The 11,565-nt window shown below is 37.5% G+C and overlaps 2 protein-coding genes across 2 annotated transcripts; both read right to left on the bottom strand.

The window, feature by feature from the left end:
* Nucleotides 1-3,921: 3,921 nt before the first annotated feature.
* On the bottom strand, nt 3,922-4,854 carry LOC116072787 (olfactory receptor 958-like). The gene has a single exon (XM_031344359.1). It carries the CDS (start codon nt 4,852-4,854, stop codon nt 3,922-3,924), a length of 933 nt encoding a protein of 310 aa, XP_031200219.1.
* A 3,922-nt stretch (nt 4,855-8,776) lies between these two features.
* Nucleotides 8,777-11,043, bottom strand: LOC116072728 (putative olfactory receptor 10D4). The gene has a single exon (XM_031344249.1). The coding sequence runs from the start codon at nt 10,913-10,915 to the stop codon at nt 9,971-9,973; it is 945 nt and encodes a 314-aa protein (XP_031200109.1). The 5' UTR covers nt 10,916-11,043; the 3' UTR covers nt 8,777-9,970.
* Between the last annotated feature and the right edge of the window lie 522 nt (nt 11,044-11,565).

An 11,565-nucleotide genomic window follows, 5' to 3' on the forward strand; every position in this document is an offset into this window, starting at 1 on the left:
CAATATGAACTAAGTAGTACCCTCAGAGCCCCCAGGGTCTCAACCACCAACCAAAGACTGCACATGGAAGGGTCTGATTGTTCAAGCAGCATGTGTATAGTAGAGGATTACAAATTCAATCACCAATAGGAGGAGAGGAGCTCGGCCCTGTGAAAGTTCTGTGCCCCAGTGTAGGGGAATGCCAGGGCCAGAAAGTGAGAGAGGGCAGGGTGGCAGGCATGGGGAAGTGGGAGGCAACAGGGGTTTGTTTTGGTTGTTTTTGTTTGTTTCTTTGTTTTTTGGAAGGGAAACTGGGAATGGAGATATTTACATGTAAATAAAGAAAATAAAAAAAATAAATATAAAAAAACACTAGTAGTGATGTATTATTTTGAAATATGCAGTTAACATGTTCGGAGTTATTTAAAATTTATATTGAGAAAAACATATGTACTTTGAGTATTGCTGTAGACAAGCATCTACATAGCACTGTTAAATTGATTGTTGTTTTATATCAAACAACCTTTATAATCATTTTTATTGTTATAATATGTTATAAATTTTAAGGAATATGACAAAAAAGGTATTGTAGATATTGAAGAGGGGGTCTCTGGGAGGAGTTGGGGTTAAAAGGGAAACAAGAATGTGATTTAATTCTATTAAAATATGTTTTTAAGTGTTAACAAATTTCAGATATATTGAAACCGTACCTTTTCTCATAATAATACAATAAAAGTTTTTTTAAAAAGGACTGGAAGGAAGATCAGAAAAAAATAAAATAAAATAAAATACTATTTAAAAAAAAGAACATAAGCAACAGAAACCAAGGTTACTTGGCATCAACAGAACCCAATTCTCCAACCACAGAAAATCCAGAATATACCATCACACCGGAAAAGCAAGATCTGGATCTAAAATCACTTCTCATGATGATGATAGAGGACTTTAAGAAGGACATAAATAACTCCCTTAAAGAAATAGAGGAGAACACAGGTAAACAGCTAGAAACCCTTAAAGAAGAAACACGAAAATGTCTTAAAGAATTACAGAAAAAGACATCAAACAGGTGGAGAAAATGAACAAACCCATCCAGGATCTAAAAATAGAAATAGAAACAATAAAGAAATCACAAAGGGAGACCATCCCTGGAGTTAGAAAACCTAGGAAAGAGATCAGGAGTCCTAGATGCAAGTATCAGAGTAAAGAGATAGAAGAAAGAACCTCAAGTGCAGAAGATACCATAGAAAACATTGACATAACAATCAAAGAAAATGCAAAATGAAAAAAAATCTCCTGACCCAATTCATCCAGGAAATCCAGGACACAATGAGAAGACCAAACCTAAGGATAATAGGTATAGAAGAGAGTGAAGACTCCCAACTTAAAGGGCCAATAAATCTCTTCAATAAAATTATAGAAGAAAATGTCCCTAACCTAAACAAAGAGATGTCCATGAACAAACAAGAAGCCTACAGAACTCCAAATAGACTGGACCAGAAAAGAAATTCCTCCTGTTACATAATAATCAAAACACCAAATGCACTAAACAAAGAAAGAATATTAAAAGTAGTAAGGGAAAAAGTCAAGTAACATATAAAGGCAGACGTATCAGAATTACACCAGACTTCTCACCAGAGCTAGAAGATCCTGGATAGATGTCATACAGACCCTAAGAGAACACAAATGCCAGACCAGGCTACTATACCCAGCAAAACTCTCAATTACCATAGATGGAGAAACCAAGATATTCCATGACAAAAACAAATTTACACAATATCTTTCCATAAATCCAGCCCTACAAAGGATAATAGATGGAAAACACCAACACAAGGAGGGAAACTACACCCTAGAAAAAGCAAGAAAGTAATCTTTCAACAAACTCAAATGAAGAAAGACACACAAATGTAATTCCACCTCTAACAACAAAAATAACAGGAAGTAACATCTTAGTATCTCTTAACATCAATGGATTCAATTTTCCAATAAAAAGACATAAAGTAACAGACTGGATAGGTAAACAGGACCCAGCATTTTGCTGCATACAGGAAATGCACCTCAGTGACAAAGACAGACACTACCTCAGAGTAAAAGGTTAGAAAACAATTTTCCAAGCAAACGGTCCCAAGAAACAAGCTGGAGTAACCATTCTAATATTGAATAAAATCAACTTTCAGCCAAAAGTTTTCAAGAAAGACAAGGAAGGACACTTCATACAGGTCAAAGGAAAAATCTACCAAGATAAACTCTCTATTCTGAACATTTATGCTCCAAATGCAAAGGCACCCACATTCATAAAAGAAACCTTACTAAAGCTCAAAGCACACATCACACCCCACACAAAGAAGTGGGAGGCTTCAACACCTCACTCTCATCAATGGACAAATCATGGAAGCAAAAACTAAACAGAGACACAGTGAAACTAACAGAAGTTATGAACCAAATGGATCTAACAGATATTTATAGAAAATTTCATCCTAAAGCAAAAGAATATACCCTCTTCTCAGTAACTCATGGAACCTTCTCCAAAATTGACCATATAATTAGTCACAAAACATACCCCAACAGATACAAGAAGATTGAGATAACTTCATGCATCTTATCAGATCACCTAAGGCTGGTTTACAGTACCAACAAAAATGACAGAAGGCACACATACACATGGAAGCTGAACAAGGCTCTACTGAATGATAACTCGGTCAAGGAAGAAAGAAAAGAAAGAAAGAAGAAAAGAAAGAGAGAGACAGGGAGGGATGGAGGGAGGGAAGGAGGGAGAGAGAGACAGAAACAGAGAGAGAGAGAAAGAAAGAAAGAAAGAAATTGAAGATCTTTTAGAATTTAATGAAATTGAAGACACATCATACCAAAACTTATGGGACACAATGAAAACAGTAGTAAGAGGAAAATTTATAGCTCAAAGTGCCTCCTTAAAAAAAAACTGGAGAGAGCTTATACTAGCAGATTGACAGCAGCACATCTGAGAACTATAGAACAAAAAGAAGCAAATATACCCAAGAGGAGTAGACAACAGGAAATAATCAAACTCAGGGCTGAAACAAAAATAGAATAGAAACAAATAGAAACAAAAAGAACTGTATGAAGAATCAACAAAACCAGGAGCTAGTTCTTTGAGAAAATCAGCAAGATAGATAAACTCTTAGCCAGACTAATCAGAGGCACAGAGACAGTATCCAAATTAATAAAATCAGAAATGAAAAGGGAGACATAATAACAAAAACTGTGGAAATTCAAAAAATAATCTGACCCTACTACAAAAGCCTATACTCAAGAAAACTAGAAAATCTGGTTGAAATGGACAATTTTTTAGACAGATACCAAGTACCAAAGTTAAATCAGGATCAGATAAAGGACCTAAACAGTCCCATAACCCCTAAAGAAATAGAAGCAGTCACTAAGTCTCCCAACCAAAAAAAAGCCCGGTACCAGATGGGTTTAGTGCAGAGCTCTATCAGACCTTCAAAGAAGACCTAATACCAATACTCTTCAAATTATTCCACAAAATAAAAACAGAAGGAACACTGCCCAGTGCATTCCATGAAGCCAGTTACACTACGCATTTTCTCTTGGAGATGGAATGGTTTCTGTGTAATCAGGAACTTGTCACAATTTCCTTTCATAGAGGACTTCATAAGAGATTATTTTTCTACTTCTATCATGTTTAATGTTCCAAATAGATTTTAAAAACTGAAAAAAAGAGGAAGAGGACTAGTCTTTGTTCTGTTTCTGCCTCTATTCAGTGTTGTTCTGAAGGTTCTACCAAGGACAAGGAATGAAGTTTCAATTTGTATATCACAAAATTTTATTAGTAACGTCTCTTAAGAAACATGTTAGGAAAAAGTGGTTATGTTAAATAAAATTTTCAAAGCTGAAAAAAATAAAGAAAAGAAAAGAAGAGCAGCTTCCATCAACTATTAGGGATAAAGCTTACTCCCCAGGAGTGCGCATTCCCTGGGTCAATGCCTTTCTCAAAGACACCTTTACCTCCTTGTTTCTCAAGGAGTATATCAAAGGATTAAGGGAAGGAGTAACAATATTATTCAACACTTGAACCACTGAATCCAGCCAAGGACTGGAGGCAGGTCTGAGGTAAATGAGGACCACTGGGCCATAGAAGAGCAGGATGGATGTCAAGTGGGCACTGCAGGTGGAGAAAGCTCTGCGCCTACCTTCAGAAGAACGGATTTTCAAGATGGAGATAACTATGCGAGAGTAGGAAATGAGGATAAGGAGGAAGCACACCAGTGCAACAAGACCTACATTGATGAAACTTATAGCTTGTGCCAGAGAGGTGTCTGCACAAGCCAGGGGTAGCACCACTGGGATGTCACAGAAAAAGTTATCCACCTCATTGGGCCCACAGTAGGGTAACTTGAAGATGAGAAATGTGAGGACAGATGCATGCAGACAGCTCCCCATCCAGGTGGCCACAGTCATGGAGCCACATACCCATGTATTCATTATGACTGTGTACCGCAAAGGGTGACAGATGGCTGCGAAGCGGTCATAAGCCATCACAGTGTACAGGAAGCATTCAGCACAGCCCAGGAAATGGTAGAAGAAGAGCTGGGAGGCACAGCCCTGGTAAGAGATCGTGTGGCTGTGTCCAGTGAGGTAGAGCATCATCTTTGGGGAACTCACAGAAGGGAAAAAGATATCAAGCACTGACAGGTTTCCCAAGAAGAAATACATGGGTGTGTGAAGGTTGGCAGAAGTCAGGATGGCCAGCAGAATGAGTAGGTTTCCTGGGAGAGTGAGCAGGTAGAAGGCCAAAAAGAGGACAAAGAGCATCCTTTCCAGCCCAGCTGTATGTGGGATTCCCATCAGGAGGAATTCAGTTACTGAAGTGCAATTCCTCATTTTCAAGTTTACTTACTCCTAGAAGATGAAAGGATAGACCCACTTAGCTGAACTTCCCAAAGAAATCAAAGTCTTTACAGAACCCACTAGAAACCTATTTATTATAAATACTTCCAAAATGCAGTTTCATCTAATATTGTCACCAGTTAATATTTGATATTGAATTACCCATCCATTTATTTTTAACTGATCCCTAAAACATAAAGGGCTGAAGTTGAATTTAAAATTTTGAGCAGTGACAGTATAGAACACTGGTTACCAACCTTTGTCCTTCAGCAATCCTTTATTACAGTTCCTCATGTTGTGGTGACCCCTCAACCAAAAAATTATTTTCGTTGGTATTCCTGTAATTTTGCTACTGTTATGAATCATAATATAAATATCTTATATGTAGGATATCTGATAGGAAACCCATGTGAAAGGGTTGTTCAAGCTCGAAAGAGATCACAAACTGCAGACTGCAAAACAGTGGTATAGAGTAATATTCATAGTTCTGAACATCTGAGTTCAAATATCATATCAGCTCCTGACTCTGAATCCAGATGAATTTGTCAAATATCTCTGAACTTATTTTTATTCCCTATGAAGAACACTATTAACTTGTTTCTTATCAGATATAACATTCTAATGGGCTTAAATATCTATGCAATTCATTCCTACATATCTTTAAAAACAATACTAGTTCTAATATTCTGAATAATAGGCCTTCACCCTAAACCATGACCACACAGGGACTAGGATCTAAATAAGTATCCTGTTGATATAAGTGATTCATAAAACTTCCTTCTTTTCTTCAAAGTCAGTACAACTGAAAACTCAAATCTAGCTGGTGGACACATAAGAAAACGAAAGACCAAACATAGTATTCAGCATATGGAAAAGTCATTTACAGTTGACAGTGTTATTAACTGCCTCCATACAGAATAGTTATTGCTCAAAAGTCATGATCCAAACTATGATTGTGTGCTATCCACATGAGTGTTTGTAAGGCGTAAGGTCATCACAGAGATGCTAAGCACATAAAGTGCCATGAAAATATAAACTCATGCAGATGCAAGTAAACACAGGCTCTTACTCCATCATGGAGACATACACCTCGAAAGAGAAGGTGGTAGAAACAGAAAGCATTCCAGAAAACAGGCACTTACACACTGAAGATTACTGTAGAATAGGCTAAAACCCATGCCCACATCCACCTTCTGTTATTGGAAGGGATAAAACAGAACAACCTGACTGTGAAGCCAGATGATTGCAGGGGAGGGGTGTCTTCTCAGCATAAGACCCAGATGATGAAGCCTGGAATCTGTGACACAGCAGGACTCCTGCCCTGAGAGATAGAGCAGCAGCTTGCTAGCCACTAAGGAGTAATAAGTATTGTTAGCATCCTTTGGGACATTCTTCCTCAGCGTCCTGACTAGAAAGTGTAGAACAGAGGGATCAATTACCTGGAAAGACCTCTACTTTTGTTCCTTCCTTCTTTCTAATCTCTGCTTTTCTTCCTATACTCCCTAGAGTAGTAGAATGTACTCATCTAGCAGTTGTAATCCCAGCTGTTTATGTAAAGGTCTTTTATTGTAAATCTTCAGTATTTCCTGGAGGACTGCCATCCCTGGGGTTCAAACACTTCCAATTACTCAGTTCTTTGGGGATCCCGACTGAATAAAAAGCAGAGATTAGAAAACCACATAGAGAAAAGTGGGAAGCACCTAATATTGTCCTGATTTCAAAAAGAAAAGGGAAAAAAACACAACTTATTATGTAACATTTTGTTGTGGTTTCGATGAGAAATAGCCCCATGAGATCAGACATTTGCATACTTGGTCCCCAATTTGTGGTGTTTTATGAGGAGGTCATGGAACCTTTAGGAGGTGTAGACTATTTCTAGATCAAGTACTTCACTTTAATTGAGGACTTTTGAAAGAGAACTTTGAAGTTTTATAGTTCAATCTGCTTCCTGTTCTCCTTGTGTTTCTTTCTCTCTAGGAATGAAAGGTCATCAGCCTGCTTCCTGTTCTTTCTACATGCCTCCTTAGTCATTGGGAACTCTATACCTTTGGAACTATAAGCTTAAATAAAGCTTTTTTCTCTACTTACTTTATATCAGGGTATTTAATCACTATATCAGAAAAGTGACTACTACACTTTAATCTACAAAAAAATATATATAATATTCCATAAATAATGCTTTAAATGCTTGAAATTAGATCTTATTTCTTACCTGAAAGTGGTTTCTATTTGCCCTTAAGACAATTATTAATTTTTACCTGGGTATATTTTAATCATTTTAATGGACTTTATGGATACTTTGATCACACTATGTAATAGTGCCATAACTGTTATGGGGGTAACTAGAAGCCTTCTGACTAAATACGAGCCCTGCATTACAAGAAAGAACTCATTCATGATACCTTAAATCTAGTTAAGATTTGATGGTTAGGGAGCACTTAAGCACTAAGTAGGAACGCATTGTTGTTGTTTGCTAATGTGATCAAACTACCTTCTAAGTATTTATGTTGATATCCAGAGATTTCTGCTATTCTCAGCCCTGAGCACAAAAACTTCTCTTTGCAATAGGCAGTGGTCAATACAAAGATGTATAACTGGCCACAGCACTGAGAACAATTGATTGTGAATGTTCAAACACAGAAAGAACATTTATATCTATCTCCTCAAACTCCTAAAGTTCAGGGAACATCATGGAAGAAGAGGCAGAATAAATGTAATAGCCAGTGGATAACAAAGCATATTGTGAAATACTGTCTTCTGTAAATTACATGGATGCTAGACATATGAACTCACAGCAGCCTGATTGCCTACATGAGATGTACAAGATCAAACCACTTAAAACTCTAGCATGGATAAAAAATAGGGGTCCAAAGACTCCATAACTAGCTAAGAAGCTATGGGTAATTGAGAGCTACTACAGAAGGAAAGACATGATTCAAGTCTCACTTTTACTATATGCAAAGTAGTTATAAGAGCAAATAGTATCTGGAAGGACTTATAGATGGTTCTCACATGGATGTGTCTTATTTTAGGTGTTTCTGTGATAAGCAATGGTAGTCCAACTAGATCATTCTAAGCATGAACTTGTTTGATTAAATATTAAAAGAATAAGTTCTGGGGACTGGAGAGATAGCTGAGGGGTTAAGAACAATGACTGTTCTTTCAGAGACCTGAGTTCAATTCCCAGCAACCACATGGTGGCTCACAGCCATCTGTAAAAGATTCTGATTTCCTCTCTGAGTGATGATACAGATCACTCATACAAATAAAAATAATAATAATTTCTGAAATGTTACAAAAATAAATAGCACATTTTGTTCCTGTCTTAAATGTCTATTATTCATAATTCTATTACATTTGAGGAATAGTGCATGGTTACAAATAATGAAAACTTCTGGCTCTATAACATTCTTTACCCAATAATGTTTAAGAATTTATTCTCCCAGTTTACAGAAATAGAGTAATGATTATCTCCTTTTCTAACACATAATGAAAGAATCTCAGTAGAAGCTGCCATTTATCACCAAAGGACAAACTCGCCAAAGTAAGCATTGGGCTAGGAAGAGAAAGATGGAGCAAAGGAATTTGTCAGCCAAGTGTCATCACAGGAAAATTCCAGCAGTAGATAGCATTGTCTCAGGCCTCTAAGACTGCATTTCAGTTCTCTTTTAAAACAGAGTAATAGGTAAATCTACACCTCGGGTTTTCAAGTGAACCTTCTCTACAGAGTTCTCCAGGCACATGCCGGTCTTATGGTTGAGTCAGTTTCTGTGTTCTGGGCTAAAATCCATTAGTTGCTGTAACTGTGTGTGAAACCACATGGTAATACAACATGAGCAACATTTCACACTACCACATGTCAGATTAACCACTCTGTAAATTGTTTCTTATACAGTTGTTCTTTTCTTTTCACAAGTATTATACTTTTTAAAATCACCTTTAAATGCTCAAAATACTATGGCATGGCTTCAAATATTTCAAGAAAAAGAAGCAGTTAGACAAGGATGCCAAGATTACTTAATCAATAAACTTCTTTTAGTTTTACAAATCTCAATACAATGATTGTCTTTAGATAATCATTGGAACTGCTAACTTCTTTGATTAAAGGTGAAATAATACTTAACTTGCAGGAAAACAAGGTGTCCATCTGAGGAATTAAAAGGAATGCCACAGGATGGAAAACTTATTGTTACTAATGAATTTTCTAGTAACAAAAATGTGAAAAGAAGAGACCTTGGATGGCAAAACCACACTAAGGTATAGCCCTTGCACATGGTCCCACTTTATTGATTTGCATAAGTGCATTGGCCTACCTAAGGCTCTGAGATGGTCTTTAAAAAATGAAGTCCTATCCACCTTCTCATGGTCTACCTTCTGAATTACATTGATTTCTTTACCACCAACATTTGTGTCCTGAATATTGAGTCACACCAGGATGCTCTATCAATTCCATCTGCTTCCTGGGAGTGGGTGAGCAACTTTATTATGCAAAATTTAATGTTCTTATGCCAATCACAGTTCACATCAAGCAAATCAACACCCTTGGACTTTACTCAATAAGACAGCATCTTGTCAGATAATAGAGATTCTTGAGGATATTTGAACTTGATGTCTCTCATACCTGGATTGTTTTTCCTTCTAAATTGGCTGATTTTCATAATGATTGATAGGATAAAGACACATTTACTAACTTCTATCTTATCAAACTCTATATCTTATTAATGGCAATGAGCTTAACTGAGTGACCAAAGTGGCATTTAGTAGAATATGGAAAGATAATATTGGAAAGGAGTGATAAGAGGAATTGAGAGGTATATAAGGTACTCAACAGCTTCTAGAAAGGTTCAGTTTCATAAAAAAGAAAAATCAAAACTGAAGTCCACACATAGATTTTGCAGAGCAAAAAGACTCATTGTTTTGGCAAATTACAATTAATTAAAACACTGGATTAATCTGCAAAGTCTTCTCTCTAGTATTAAATCTACATATCAGCCCAAATATACTCTGCCTTATGAGGACTTCCAAGAACTAGGTTTGATCATCTTACTCTTTGGCAACAGTAACTCATGAACAGGAAATCTGTTAAAAATTATATAGGGAATGATTGTTTCTATTCCTTATATCTCAAAGGCTGCATTGCTTGACTTAACACCTTTCTCAGGGCTAATTTCACTTCCTTGTTTCTCAATGAATAAATCAGAGGATTCAAGGAAGGGGTGACAACATTATTAAACACCTGGACAACCGAATCCAGCCAGGGACTAGAAGCAGGTCTGAGATAAACAAGAATCACGGGACCATAGAACAACAGAATGGATGTGAAGTGGGCACTGCAAGTGGAGAAGGCTCTACGCCTGCCTTCTGAGGAACGGATTTTCAGGATGGAGATCACAATGCGAGTGTAAGAAGTGAGTACAAGGAGAAAACATGTGAGCGCAACAACGCCAACATTAGTAAAACTCACAGTCTGTGCTAGGGAGGTGTCTGCGCATGCCAGGGACAGCACCACAGGAATGTCACAGAAGAAACTGTTTACCTCATTGGGACCACAATAGGGTAACTTAAAGATAAGAAATGTGAGGATGCTCCCATGGACAAAGCCCCCCAGCCAAGTGCCCACTGTAAAGCAAGTGCATACCCTGTGATTCATGATGATCGTATATCTCATAGGGTAACAGATAGCCACAAAGCGGTCATAGGCCATCACTGTATACAGGAAGCACTCAGTACAACCCAGGGTGTGATAGAAGAAAATCTGCGAGGCACAACCCTGATATGAGATGGTTCGGCCTTGCCGTACTAGGTAGTCCATCATCTTAGGAGAATTCACAGAAGGGAAGAATATGTCAAACACTGCTAGATTCCCCAAGAAGAAATACATGGGGGTGTGGAGGTTCGGAGAAGCCAGGATGGTGAGAAAGATGAGCAGGTTCCCCAGCAAAGCGAAGACATAGAAGACAAGGAACAGGGCAAACAGCATGCTCTCTAGTCCTTCACTGTTGGAAATTCCCAGCAAGATGAACTCTGTCACAGAGGTGTAGTTCCTCATGCTCATGGTACAGCCAGGCCTGGAGAGGAGAATCAAAGGTATCCATAAGTAACTGGTTCCAGTGTAAGGGATTCCTATCCAAAGCAATAGATGTGAAAATAAAGTCAATGAGGGAAAGGGAACCAGGGATGAATCTGTCCTTGACATTCAGCTAAGTGGTGTGCCACACTGATCTCTGTTTCTTCATACTTTAGGTGGGGAAGACTGGCAGCAACTGCTTCCTGCCACCAATTTTTAAAATTAGCCCATTTTAAGAGTTCGCATTTTTCTTATGGAAACTGAATTACCAGATCATTGCCTCACTTTAGATAGACAAGGTCTGCTTGAATTGTGTGTAAGGCAATTGCCTCAATATGCGCACATAAAACTATGACAATGAAAAGAAACTGAGATTCTTCTTTTTAATCTTTCCCTCCAACAATATGCTTTCTACTCTTTATCACTTATACTCTATCACTTAGAAAAATTGCTTGTTGTTTATACTCAGAATCTACTCATACTCGGGCAGAATATGAATTGTATCTTGAAGTAGAAGCTGTGTGCTAATAGAAATAATTTCTACATTTCCATGTTCTATCTCCTCAATCAAGCTTCAATTCTATACTAAAACTCTCAAAATTGCAAACTTCCATATCATTAATAAATCTTGACAACAT

This window comes from Mastomys coucha, unplaced genomic scaffold, assembly GCF_008632895.1.
Source record: "Mastomys coucha isolate ucsf_1 unplaced genomic scaffold, UCSF_Mcou_1 pScaffold23, whole genome shotgun sequence".
Taxonomy (NCBI): Eukaryota; Metazoa; Chordata; class Mammalia; order Rodentia; family Muridae; genus Mastomys; species Mastomys coucha.

Excerpts from the sequence above, each read along its gene's own strand:
- LOC116072787 (XM_031344359.1), bottom strand. The coding sequence starts at position 4,854 with ATGAGGAATTGCACTTCAGTAACTGAATTCCTCCTGATGGGAATCCCA.
- LOC116072728 (XM_031344249.1), bottom strand. The coding sequence starts at position 10,915 with ATGAGCATGAGGAACTACACCTCTGTGACAGAGTTCATCTTGCTGGGA.